Source organism: Scophthalmus maximus, chromosome 6, assembly GCF_022379125.1.
Source record: "Scophthalmus maximus strain ysfricsl-2021 chromosome 6, ASM2237912v1, whole genome shotgun sequence".
Taxonomy (NCBI): Eukaryota; Metazoa; Chordata; class Actinopteri; order Pleuronectiformes; family Scophthalmidae; genus Scophthalmus; species Scophthalmus maximus.
The window spans coordinates 14,909,643-14,923,348 of record NC_061520.1 but is presented as its reverse complement, the minus strand read 5'-3'; the positions used below and the strand labels follow the sequence as shown (position 1 = coordinate 14,923,348).

Sequence of the window (13,706 nt, the reverse complement as noted above, 5' to 3'; positions counted from 1 at the left end):
CACTTACCTGCGAAACAGAAGAAATCAGCTGTGAACAAGGGGGCAGACAACACAAGATTCATTTTAGAGTGGTTGTTATTCTTTTTTTTTTATTTTTGCAAAGCAAACCACAAAAATATAAACGTAAACTGCTTCCAAAGTCTTCTTGTTCCCACAAGGATGGCACAGCAGTCTCGCAGAAATGGTTCAAACACTATGGATGACCTCACCGCATTGAGTTTGTTGGCATTTTTTTGTGCCTATGTTTGAAAAAGAAAAAAGGAAAATCCATTGGTACACAGACTTTTAGCAGAGTTCACAGGTCAGTCAGTCTGTAGGAAAACATGTACCTGTAATGTTTGCCATTACATTGGACTCAGAGTGTGGGAGGCTGAACACAGAAGTCTTTATCCTGCCCTCTGGTGGAGAGATAACTATACCTCTCTTGTTACTGATCCATTATCGGTCGAGTCACAAACAAATGAAAAGAAATGATCTGTTATAACAATCCCCAGTCAGGATGCTACAGTCTGACTTGTGCGTACTACAGTCGATCCATGAATCAGTTAGTGAGGCAGAGAGGTGATCCTCATGCTTTGACTTGCAATGGGGTACGACACCATCGGGGTGGTGGCGTGACTCATGGTAATGCCAGGCATAGGCTGTGTCATGGACACTGCCACTGGTGCCACAGACACAGCCACCGGAGCCATAGAGACGGGAGGCGCCATTCCTTGAGCAATGGTCTGTGCGAGGGCAGCCGAGAGAGGGGTGATCTCGGGGTTGAGGTGGGGTGGAGGAGCCGTAGGCGGGGCTGCATTAGATGGGGGTGCTGAAGGGGCACCGGTGGACGCTACCAGGTCCTGCTGTATGACGGACCGAGGTTGCAGTCCAGCGCTGCTCAGGGTGGTGTGAGTCTGAGCAATGCTGTGATTGTAGGAACTCACTGCGCCCACAGGGGGTGCCATGGACTGCTCAGTGGGCGCAGGCGTGGAAGAGAGCGTCATCACCTTGGCCTGGTTTCGGAACTGGGCGTTCTGCTCCAGAAGAACCTCATTTGTGGCAAGGAGATTTGACACCTGAGGAACCAAGAAGAGATGGGTTAAAACAGAAAAATGTCTGTGTGCAGGTGTCCAAAACAGTACATGGCCTGAAACTTTATAGAAGCTAATTATAGCTACTTCAAGTAAAAAAAAAAAGTTTACCGACAGCAATAATTTCTTAACATTTTTTTAATGAAATGACAGCTGATCACTGCCACACTACTTTTGTTGTCATTGATTTGTTTCGCAAATTTACAATCTGTTTTTGGTCTCTGATAATGATTAGATAATTAAAAAGGTGTGCAAACATATTTGTACGACTCAGCTGTCAATTTAATTTGAAAAAGTTCTGATATATATCTGACTGTTTAGGCTCATTCCTACTCCAAAGCTAATCCAACAGAAGGGCCAAAATGTGATCAATATGTAGTTGATCATCTTCCAGTCACAAACTCATTCAAAGTACCTATTAAAGTAATGATCTCTCAGCTGCCAGCTCTTCACATTAACTCTCCAACCACTATTTTAATCTTTTTTTTATCTGGAAATACAACTTTTTTTTACAGTTCTCAAAAACAAAGATTGGTCCAGATTCAATAACGATCATTGATGAGCTGATAAAATTCAATTATATGTTGAGACTTTGTTAATACAATGTATTGCAATGCATTATACAGTTAAACATGCCCGTTATTTTGCACATCTTTGTATTCACACTAGAAAATAGAGAGGTCCTAAAGTTTGATGGACTCCACTGTAAATACAAACACATGTTTACATTTGACGGTTATAAAAGTGCTATCCATGTGGGAAATGTGAACAAGTTCTGTATAATTTCATACAAGGTTTTTTAAGAGATTAAACATTTAGTTTAATCTTTTTTTACATCTCATGTTCTGACCTGCTTCTTCAACTCTTCCACTCTCTTCCTCAGCAGGGAGTTCTCTTCCTCCAGGAACCTGTACTCAAGAGGACGTGGTGCCAAGGTTGCTTGAACTCCCAGCTCATAGTGTCCTCCTATGTTCCCGTCCACCAGGCGCAGGCCCTCCAACCGCCGCCTCTTCAGCTGGAGAGCAGTGTGGTCCATCGAGGCCTCCAGGGAACCAGCATCGAACAGTCCATTCTCAAGCAGAGGATCGTACACTGAGCATGAGCTCCTGTCATAACGCCGCTGTCCTGAAGAGCTTATCGACAGGCAGCCACTCATTCCACCTCCAACTACTCCCCCAACTCCTGAGATACCTGGATCTCTGCAACCACCCAAGCTAGGACATCCCATACCCATCATATTACTCCCCCCTCCTGCTCCCACAAGTCCTTGCATTACTCCACAGGCCCCTACTCCTCCAACACCTATCCCTCCTCCTGCATTAACCATTCCACTGGCACCTGGCCCCATAACACCAACCACTCCAACCCTGGAAGGCTCATATTCGTAGTCTTTTTTGACATGGCGAAATTTACATTTGTTGCCCCTCTGGCACTCCCCTGTCAGGAAGTCTCTGCAGATTGGGACCTCCCCGCGGCTGTGGGGGAGATCCATGGGGGACAGGCCCAGTCGTGCTGCAACTTTCCCTCTTAACCTGAGAGGCAGCTCTCCTGTTTTCTTGTAATGGTCCTCGTCCTCTTTAGATCCGTGGACAAAGCGGCAGTTGGAACGCATACACTCCTTATTCTGATGGTCATGACAAAAGATGAACTCGTTCTTTTGCACTCCTAAGTCTGGCACCTGATTAAAGTCTGGGTGTCTAAAGCGACAGCGTTTCCCTCTCTTGCAGACATTGCGCACAAAGTCCCTGCAGACACCGTCCAGCGGCAGTCCGGCACCTTGGCCGCCACTTCCTCCGTTGCCGTTCCCGAGCGCCCCTCCACCCCCCATGCTTCCGGAGCCGTTGCCTCCGATGCTTCCTCCTAGGCCCCCTCTGCCCTCTGCCGAGCCCCCTGACAAACCTGACCCAGGTCCTCCTTCCTCACCCAGACCACCGCCGCCGCCACCTGACAGGTAGGAGCTGTCCCGGTCAGGCATGGCGCTCGGCCCCGCTCAAGGAGAACATAGCACTCATGTGTATGAGGGGGGCGTTGACGTGACCTGGCAAACATTCACACGTACAGGTAAACAAAACATTAATATTGTTTTTTCCGTGAAGTTTTGAAATCTGCTATTCAGCGTTCTGCAAGAGGAAAAAACAAAACAAAACAAAGCCAGTTGACCTCAACTGGTTACTGAGTAAACAAGCACCTGTGTTGTTGTCACGTGAGAATAGGCAACGGTCAATAATTTGGTTACATTATTATTACATGTATATCACGCGGCACTGACATGAACACTCATGCTGACTGATGGTTAATGAAGCGCAAATTGTCTCATCATATTCCTAAATAAGTCTAAATCGGCGCTTCGCTAGCTAACATTAGCTGACTGGCTAATGCTAATGTTGTCTTACCGATCGGAAACCAGGGGTAGGATGTAACTGAGCGGCCTCCCGTGTAGAAACACCTTGCTCCGATTCCCCGAAATCCACAGATATTTCTGCCAACCACAGAAACCACAATTGTGTTACTTTTGACAATTCCTCGGGGCCTCGGTGTTGTTTACCATATACCTTGAGCTACATTGCACCACCAACGAAGAAGACTACTCTCTTCTTCTCCGTTTTTCCTCGGGCCGTTGTTTTTCTGCCACCTAGTGGTGAACATTTGGAACTTGCTCGAAGTATGTTTGACGTTTGTTGGGTTTGTTTTTTTTTCATACAAGGAAATAATTAATACGCGTTGTACATGTGGATGTAGTAGCAGAACAAGCGCTAAAACACGGTGAGTTAACATCCTGGAAGCAATAGTTTATAACCCTGCCAAGCGTTGTTAGTGGTGACTTGTGGAGCGGCCACCAGGTAGCTTCAGGTGCGGGGATCCTCCAGGGAAAAACTTGTGTCGTTGTGTGCGAGTTTGACTTCCTCGTCTCCCGCATGGCACCGCGAGGTGTCTCCCACCGGCTGCGAGCCTGCGTGGTCCTGCTGCTCTGTTTATCCGAGGCCCTGCCTCCTGCAGCCGCCTCGGACCCCAGCAGAAACTTCTATGACACTCTCCGCGTGGAGCCAACGGCCACCGGCGGACAGATCAAGAAGGCTTTCCGCCGACTGGCCGTGAAGTACCACCCCGACAAGAGCAGGGGCGCCGATGCTGAGAAGACTTTCAGAGAGATGGCTGAAGGTGAAACACTCCTTCAACACACTGAAACGTTTTATTGAGTATATGTAATTCATGTGCGGGCTCCATTTTCTTTGGCTATGCTTATAACTGATGTAGTCTGAAATGAACCCCCCCCCGAGTGTTCAAAGCTGCAACAATTAATCGAGGATTCAGCTAATCAACTACTTAATTGACAACTGTTTTTGATGAATGATTATTCGGTTTAGGTTGTTTTTGCCACACACACAAATAAAATCTGATTTCAGCCTCTTAAATGTGAATATTTTCTGGTTTATTTGCTCCCTTATGACAGTAAACTAAATTTCTCTTTGGTTTGTTGACAAAACATCTTCTTGGGGTGTGGGGAACACGATCACCATATTATGACATGTCATGGCTCAACCAACTTACAAATTAGTCTAGAAAATTATAATATTTAGAGAGAAGAAATCAAAATACAAGGACAATCGATAATGAAGATAATGAGTTAGTTGCAGCCCTAGTACAGTATTTGTTCAAATGCTTCAGCAGGTCAATTCTCTATGTTTATTTTGTGAGCACGCAGTTTGTGGGGATGTTAAGCTGTGTTGCATTACACAAAGAGGTGTTTCGAATATTTAATTTCGAGCCCTGATTTAAAATGCAGCAGACTGTGTTAGTTTGAACTCGCTGCACCTAATGAACTCGTACCTGAGTGTAGATTCACAGAAGTTTCTCCTCCCCTACAGCCTACAGAGTGCTCTCCAACGAGGAGAAGAGGAGGCTCTATGACAGTGTGGGCCACGAGGCTTTTCTGAAAAACCAGGGCTTTGTTGATGCCGAGGAATACACAAGCTCTCACTTCAGTTTCCCAGACTTTTTCCATGATTTCAATGACAGTCCCTTTGGGGAGGAGCCCCACTTTACCTGGAGCTTTCCTCCGGACTGGGAGGACGAGGACGGTCCACAGGAACCTTATGGCTTTGAGGGGCCTGGCTTCAGCTTTTATTTTGGGGATGGGGATGAAATTGAGGACGAGTACCCCTACTAGATATCAGATTTTTTTTCTTTCTTTGTCCTGTACCATGTACCACTGTTACATTTTAATGTATTATCTTTTATTGATAACAAAGTCTCCTCATTAAATTGTTTACTCAGTATCCAAGCTTTGTATTCTGCGTCTTTTATGGGGTGACTTGTGAGCTCAGTGGCCATTTACAGGTTTGTGAGGTTGTAAGGCTGACAGCTGAATAACCGATTGGACCGTTAAGAAATTGCTTCCTGTGTGGGTGTGTCGAAGGCCTGGGGTTACTGACTAACACACCATTTACTTGTCCTTTTCCCTGAGCCAGCACTTCAGATTTGGCATTGTTTTTACCCCGTTTCTCTCAGGCCCAGTGTGCACCTTGACCCAGAGGATATCCTGTGCCTTCTCAGCGGTTGAAGCCTAGGTGCACAAAAGCCGAAGTAAGACAAAAGAGCTTTGCAGCTTGATGCACTTTTATCGAGACAAACGGAGATTTAAGATTTCTACAGAGCAGATAAAAGAGAGACTGGAAACATTAACTCGCAAGCCTGACAATGATGGTAAGTGCGACAGAAAATTCTGCTTTTTACGACCTCTGAGTATCATGTGACAGCCTTTCTACTCCAGTTTTTCCTTCCCTTTTAATTTAGTTTGAACACAAATGTGAATTTACTCCAAGTTACTGTATTTATAATATTGACAGTTGCATTTTAAATACAGGAAGAGGTACAAGAAGTGAGATCAGCCCTAAGTGTCCATGGTCATGACATCAAGGTAACAGACGTGCTAAGGGACGGCGATGCACTTACCTTTGTGATTGTTTCTCAGAAGGTGAGAAATGAGTCATTTACTTTTGAATTGGATTTAGATTAATACACCAAACCACTCAGATCAGTCAGTTGATGTGCTTGAATTGTCATAATTAAAAGAAAAACATGGATTGCTCACATCATGACATGTTGTCTCTCCTGTGTGTGCCAGCTGTCTGGGACAGGGGAGTACCATGTGGACCGGACCTATGATGATTTTGAATGGCTGCAGCAGCACCTGTTCTCTCAGGAGGATGTGCCCGGGATACAGGGAGTCATTGTCAGTGCTTTTTAATCAGCGCACAATCCTTTATTTGACTTGTGAACCTATAGACAATTATGTGTAAGCATATTAGCCGTGGATCAGACTGTGGTTGTTCCGTCAGTGTTGCCTGTGGAGCTGTTGGCAGCCTTTGTTATACAGAAGTGTGCCAGTTGGTCTTAGGTTGAACTGCCAACAGATAACTGAAAATCATTTTGTATCACAAACTGTAACACAAAATGTTTACTTCACACACCGACTCAACCACAAGTTAGAAAATGTGATACTGATGTCCAAGGGCAGCACTTTGTTTGTTTTCAAACGCTTCCTCCTCTCCTCCTTCATTTCCTGATGCCGCCGTTCTGCCACGCTTCTGCAGAACTGTGGGGAAAGAAGCAGAAGCTCTGCGGTCTGACTAGATGTTCATTTTATTTCTAAGAAAATGCAACATAACTATCAGGAAGTTTTTTTTGTATACCCCCGCCTATACAGTGACACGAGAATGTGGGCCTGTATAGTTGAGTTTGTGATGTATTGCACAAGCTCATACTGTGAAATGCCAGATCAATAAAAGCTTGATAATGTGTGCATATTGTGAATACTGTTAATATGAAAAAGTACAAGCACTTCATATTTCCAAATAATATGGACTTTAATAGAATTATAAATATTTTTCCCACCTCAAGTTTCCTCCAATTCCTGCAAAGCCTCAGGTGAATGCATCTGCCAAGGTGTTGAAACAACTTGGTGAGTACACCTGAAGACCAGTACAAAAATGTATTTTTACTATATATATATATATATATTTCAGTGATTGTTGAGTGTAATAGTAAGTCACATGATCAAGTTGTTGAATGCTGTCCTGCAGGTTTCCTTGGTTTGGGAGAGTGGCAGCCGTACTGTAAAGCTCTGGAAACCTTCCTGCGGCAGGTTGCTTCACATAGCATGTTGGAAAAAAATAAAGCTGTGGAGATCTTCCTTACAAGCACAGATGTAAGTGGACACAAATAAGCTGCTTGTTTTTAATCCCCTTTTTATAGTTAGCCGGAGTAGAAATAAAGAACTTTTATGTTATGAAGAATGCAACATGATACCTTTTTACGAGAGGCAAAGATAGTAAATGGTGAACATTGTTTCAGAGGAGACGATAGAGAGGTTCTTTTGACAAATATGGTTCCCTCCAAGTATAAAGAGTGAAAGCCAGTGGGCTACAGCTGCACCTCTGCCCAAAATGAGATGGTCTGCACTGTAACATCAGAGTGAGTTTCTACCTGTAGCCCAGAGACCAGACATGAAGGTCCATCCATCTGGTTCCTGTGAAGCTGGAAATCTGTGATTTGCAATGAGAAATGTGTCCTGTGAATAGCCATCGCGATGAAGGTTGCACAATTTGAGAAGCAAAAAGATTCCCCCACACTGTCCTCAAACTTCAGGCAAAGTTATAGAAGATTATGGCCACAGTAGGAGGAACCATATAAACAGGCCTGTTTCACTGTTCGACTGTGGACTGTGAAGAAGAAGACACACACAGTTGTAAAAGCACCTTTGCCTATAGATAGATAGAAACGGAAAGGAAGATACTTTGCGGTGTAAGACAAAGTTTGTGTCGCACTGGGCCTTTTTTCAAGTCCTGAGGATTGTACAGTTCTTTCCTGTCTGACTGCATCAGCGTAATCAGCTCAGGAATGCTGTATATCCCGCTGCAGCAGTTCTATAGCGGCACATGCCAAAAAAAATATGTCTCTGGAGGTACCAAGAATATGTGAACACCCAACCAATCTATGATTGTGTGGACCAATTTTCATTTGGAGTCATGACTGTGAGGTTATTTTGTCATTGTGACGACATTTTGGCTGGCTCATGACTTTCTGATGATCAAGGCTGTCTGATGGTTAAGACTAGGTTTCAAGGTTCAGATTAAAATTAAGTGTAGGTCAGGGTTAAGGTTAGGTATTTATTTGGGTTGGTTTACGGTTCGAGTAAGGGCCAAGGGCATGCATTCAATGATTGTCTTCACAAGCACTTTGATTCTGGTGTAAGTTCATAGTGTTCTAATACTGAGATGGTATCCATGAATTTCATACGAAAGATTTTGATTGAGTTTCACTTGTTGTTGTTAGAACAGTTTGTGTCTTTAGGCCTCATATGGGGAGATGCTCTTTATACCGTCTGTATACTGTGCTTAAGCTAAAACATATTAACTTTGTGTGTGTAATTGTGCGTAGCCTCCAGGTAGACAACGGGCGAGGAAAAACATTTTCAACCGGCTGAGTCAAGCTGTGGAGGAGAAGAGGAAAGAAGGCCACAAGGTGAACAACTGGGACCCGCACAGACAGAGAATTCACAGCCTCTACCTCTTATGTGAAGTTTACATGCTGCATTGACTCGTGTCCGCAGGATGTTGATGAGTTCTTTCAAGCGGCACGTGACCAGAACCTCAACCTAACAGGCCATTCAAAGAACGCAGCAGAGGTGAGGCCAGTCGCGTATTTGTCTTGTCCTCCTTCCGTTGTTCTTCTCTCACACGATCAGATACACACTGTCCTGTTTAACTCTCTTGCAGAGATTCCTGGATGTTGTGCTAACCGAGCAAAGTAAGAAAAGTCCCTCATTTATAAAAGGAGAAACTACAATTTCACATGCACCTTCAAGGAAAAGAAGTGCTGAGCCAAAAAGCAGTTAACAATTATAGTAATAAAAAAATTAAAAAAGTATTGTTCTCTTTTAAAAGTCCTCTTTTACTTAAGAGCCGATGAGAACAAATGAAGTGGCCATCAGTTGTAACTCACTGGTGTTTTTTGTCTGTTCAGATTGAGTAGTTATTGTTTTAGGAGGCTGTGCAGTGTATCAATGTTCATCCACAGTAACAATTCAATCTGTTTCATGATGTATTTGTTTGCAGAAATAGCAGTGGCTTGTGGACACTTCTCTGCTGCTCTGCATCTCTGTGTGGAAGCAGGGGAGGATCCTGACAAACAGGCCTTTTCAAGGTGAGACAATAATAGTGTTGGTCCCAGGCCCATAAACTTAATGCCTCACACATTGCCTACTAGTTAAATTAGTTTGATTCAAAAATGTCGACAACCCCTCTCTTTCTGACAGGATTTGTGTGAAACTATCAGAAGTCTTTGAATCTATGAAGGTAAGTTGTTGGTCCTGTATAGAAACGGATTCACATTGTAACGGAACATTGTTTTTTCAAAATAACCTGCACACACTGTGCCGGTCTGTGGGCAGAAAAATATGACGAGTACGGCTGCGAACGATGTGAGCACTCTTGGACTGGGCCTAGACCTGGAGTCACGCTACCAGGAGGCAGAAAAGGTGTGTGGTGTTGATGTTCTGAAGGAATGTTATGTTCATTCTGTTGAAACACAACATGTCAGAATGTGAACCAGTGTGTGTGACTAATGTGTAACATATTTGATATGTCCAATGCAGGAAATGCTGTTCAGGAGAACCTGTAAACTTGTGGAGCTGGAGACTGCGAGGAGGAATGCAGAGAAGGCCAAGCCTGTAAAGAAGACTGCCGTGAGTGTCCGTGCCCGCGTTTTAAATGAAAACACCAGCAGATGTCAGTACTGTTCTGCTGATATGATTCTGTGGTAGGGGAAGAAGACATGCTGGCGCAAAGAGTATCATCTGTGTATTTAGTGTGATTAACACCAAGTATATAATGATGATGACGACGTGCTCTCCATGTTCGTCAGATGGAGGAGGTGAAGAAAGCAGCAGAGACGGAGTTTGATCAGATTTGTGGAGTTGCTAAACAGGAGGTAAATCTTCCAATTAAAACTGAACCAACTTGAGTTTATCGTTTAGCATCCTGTTTGTTGACACGCCTAAGCTGTATATATGTATAAGCATGTGGCGTGTTTCTTCCAGATTGCACGGTTTGAGGGGGTCCGTGTGGAGATCCTGCAGCAGGCGCTTGTTCAGTGGTGTGAACAGCAGCTTCTTACGGCCAAAGAAAGTGCTGACCAGTTCAACCAGTACCTTCAGGCCTTTAGAGGGATGGCCTAGTGACCTCACCAGCAGCCTCTTAATAAAGCCCCCTCAGTGTGTCTAAACATAGAACAGCATGGGATAACCTGAACCATGTCCTTCACGCGTGGTATCATCGCCTGATGCTTTAACATCATCCAGTTACATCCAGTGTAAACAAAGACATGTAAATGAAAGACAAAGGAAACTTTCCTTGAAAATTAAAGAGCAACCCTATAATATGTAAACACACAAACACACTCATAGTGAGGACACTCATTGATATAATACATTGCCTAGCCCCTTAGCCTCACCTTAACCATCACAACTAAATGCCTAACCCCAACCCTTACCCTGATCATAACTTAAACCCAATTCAAACCCGACCCCTAAAACCAAGTCTTTACCCTCAAACAACCCTTTGAAGGTGTGTCAGAAAGTGAGGACTGGCCAAAATGTCCTCACTCCATTAGAATGGTTCTCACAATGATATTTGTACAAGAACGCACGCACGCACGCACGCACGCACGCACGCACGCACGCACGCTTTACTTCAATCTCTCCTCACTCACACTCTCGCCAATAAAGCCCTGGCCGAAATGATTGATTTGAAAATCGTAGCGGAGGACTTGTCGTCTGCTAAGGCTATTTGTGTGTGTGTGTGTGTGTGTGTGTTCATGTTCTATGCCACACTCATGCATTTCTGCTGAGTGTGTATTGTGCTGCTCTCTAGCCACTACATCCCGCCATAGGGTCACACAAAATAAAGTGTGATGAATTGATCGCCAAAGTATGTGCTTGCCTTTGTGTGTGTTTCTTACTCCTGGACCATTAATCAGTTGGTTTCAGCTGCTCAGACACACTAACACACACTAGGACATGGCAGCAAGGGCACTGTGCTGGCTTATTGTTTGCCTTTTTGAAACTATTTTGGCTTTTTACTAATAATCCCGGATAACCTCTCTTACAGTCATTCTACTTTTCATATGATTGTATACAAAACCTTGAAACTATGAAACGTGTAACTTAGATTTCTCACATTTTATTAGCACAATGTCGTCCCTAATTCTCTGTCTGCTGAGGACTGTGGGTCCATATTTCGGCTCGGCTGTGTGCTTCCTCTCATCTGTTCGGGCCTGTAATCTCTCTGCTGGGTGAATATGGAGTCGTGGTTTGAGGGAATAAGATGGAGAGAGATAGATGAGCATGTCTCATAAGAAGAGAGGGATGAGAGAAGGTTGTGCCCGTTTGACAATGAAGGAGAAGATAAAGGGCCAATACTTAAAGGGTCAAGAGCATGTTTTCCGTCCACCCAAACGGAATGAATAAATGAGAGGAATCATTTGGTAGAGTCATTGGTGAGAATGAAAATCTGCTTACTCTTGGCTTTGGATGGCACATTGCCTCCCCCAGGGTGAGATATTCCCCTGATGGTTTTGTAACTTGATATCATTTCTATATCTCAATCCTCCCCCCTTCGTAACTCCTGTCCCTCATCGGCATCAGATTGGATACATAATGCTCAAAAACAACAGAATAACGCTTGACTTTTTCTGTCTAGGTGGTCTTGGTCATAAAACATAGAACATACTTTTTTCTAAGCCACAGATACTGCAGATGGCATCATTATTGTATCCCATGCATATCACCTAAGTTTTTGGGAAAACAATATTTTTTAACATTAAATCAACAGCTATTCTCTGATATGCCAGTCTATTCCTGTCCACTCCGGTTTATGTTGTCGAGTTTGTGACAAAAAGACATCCATTCTCCTTTTAGCACGCGCATGTTTTCATCATTAAACTGAGCAATTACACCATGCAATTTTTGCACCTCATTTTTGTGCTTTATTGGTTTTAATGAGGCGCAGTAAAAGTTAAATGTAAGAGGTTTATGGAGCATTTTTATGATTCTGTTGTTTTACCTCTTTATTCAAAAGCTTCTATCTACCTGGGGGGGGGGAAACCCTGTGGATACAAGCCTCTGTGAGGTGTGGGGGATGGTGAACAAAAAGCCATTATGCTGTACTTACAGTGAGCAATACAAATGGTAAAATCTATGCAGCCTACTTTTATGACAGGATCCTATATATTGCAACATTAGTCTTTCTGCTATTATTCAAAGCTGTGATGCTTCCCACTGCTTGTCACTGAATCATTATGTCGGATGAATTTCACAACAGAGAAGCCACACTTCTTGCCTTCATTTCAAGTGCTTTCATTCTTGTGCTGCAGAAGCCAACTAGTGCACACACACACACACACACACACACACACACACACACACACAGGCAATAGCTTGTGACTCAGCCAGAGCTGCACTACACCAGTTTGTCACTACACTAGGCCTGTCGGTTAGATGACTAAAATGAAGAAGGTGAAGGTGTGTGTGTGTGTGTGTGTGTGTGTGTGTGTGTGTGTGTGTGTGTGTGTGTGTGTGTGTGTGTGTGTGTGTGTGTGTGTGTGTGTGTGTGTGTGTGTGTGTGTGTGTGTGTGTGTGTGTGTGTGTGTGTGTGTGTGTGTGTGTGTGTGTGTGTGTGTGTGTGTGTGTGTGTGTGAGTGAGTGAGTGAGTGAGTGAGTGAGTGAGTGAGTGAGTGAGTGAGTGAGTGAGTGAGTGAGTGAGTGAGTGAGTGAGTGAGTGAGTGAGTGAGTGAGTGAGTGAGTGAGTGAGTGAGTGAGTGAGTGAGTGAGTGAGAGAGAGAGAGAGAGAGAGAGAGAGAGAGAGAGAGAGAGAGAGAGAGAGAGAGAGAGAGAGAGAGAGAGAGAGAGAGAGAGAGAGAGAGAGAGAGAGAGAGAGAGTGTGAGGGAGAGTGTGAGGGAGAGAGAGAGAGAGAGAGAGAGAGAGAGAGAGAGAGAGAGAGAGAGAGCCAGAGAGAGCCAGAGAGAGCCAGAGAGAGCCAGAGAGAGCCAGAGAGAGCCAGAGAGAGCCAGAGAGCCAGGCTACAGCTGATTAGCAGTTATAATCTGTGTTTACACAGGAGGTGTTTAATCGTTGCTTGTTCATGCTCAATCTGGTATCGCCTTGCTTGGTGCTTCTGTCATAAGATCCCAGGCTCGGTAGTGATCACAAAGGAGTGAGCATGTTGCAACGGAGTCGAGTCAACCCAAGGTTGTTGGCATGTCATCAAATTTAATTACTGCCATACACAGATTATGACTCATTTAAAGTTTGTAGGATGGAGAATGAAACAGGAGGAGACAGAGAGAAAGAGACGATCGTCACACAGTAAATAGGACAAAATCAACCCTGATGGCAGCACTCCACCGATGATTTGGATAGTGGATAGTATCAATTCTCTCCCCTTGCGGTGGATTACAGCATTGCAAAGCATTAGACTCGCAAATTAAGTCAATTTCTCTGTGCACTACTGAATAGAGCCATAAATATTAATACTTTCACACTCCCCTCCTGGCTGCTTGTCACGCATTCAAGG

General features: G+C 44.2%; 3 protein-coding genes across 4 annotated transcripts; 2 read left to right on the top strand and 1 right to left on the bottom strand.

Annotated features, from left to right (window-relative positions):
• Positions 1-61: 61 nt before the first annotated feature.
• On the bottom strand, positions 62-3,048 carry zc3h10 (zinc finger CCCH-type containing 10). Its single transcript, XM_035630385.2, has 2 exons — positions 1,924-3,048; positions 62-1,058 (listed from the first exon to the last, which is right to left on the bottom strand). Exons 1-2 carry the CDS (start codon positions 3,046-3,048, stop codon positions 546-548), a joined length of 1,638 nt encoding a protein of 545 aa, XP_035486278.1. The 3' UTR covers positions 62-545.
• Positions 3,004-11,065, top strand: si:dkey-28n18.9 (sorting nexin-32). Of its 2 annotated transcripts, none has more exons than XM_035630393.2 (15): positions 3,004-3,134; positions 5,583-5,777; positions 5,938-6,048; positions 6,199-6,306; positions 6,975-7,035; positions 7,157-7,281; positions 8,514-8,597; positions 8,686-8,760; positions 8,852-8,882; positions 9,191-9,278; positions 9,391-9,430; positions 9,526-9,612; positions 9,730-9,819; positions 9,999-10,064; positions 10,174-11,065. In XM_035630393.2, exons 2-15 carry the CDS (start codon positions 5,772-5,774, stop codon positions 10,309-10,311), a joined length of 1,110 nt encoding a protein of 369 aa, XP_035486286.1. In that variant the 5' UTR covers positions 3,004-3,134; positions 5,583-5,771; the 3' UTR covers positions 10,312-11,065. The 2 variants fall into 2 exon arrangements, with proteins under 2 accessions (XP_035486286.1, XP_035486284.1); XM_035630391.2 differs by lacking the exon at positions 3,004-3,134 and adding an exon at positions 3,712-3,836.
• On the top strand, positions 3,831-5,355 carry zgc:152986 (uncharacterized protein LOC101884054 homolog). Its single transcript, XM_035630397.2, has 2 exons — positions 3,831-4,232; positions 4,940-5,355. Exons 1-2 carry the CDS (start codon positions 3,989-3,991, stop codon positions 5,239-5,241), a joined length of 546 nt encoding a protein of 181 aa, XP_035486290.2. The 5' UTR covers positions 3,831-3,988; the 3' UTR covers positions 5,242-5,355.
• Positions 11,066-13,706: the final 2,641 nt, after the last annotated feature.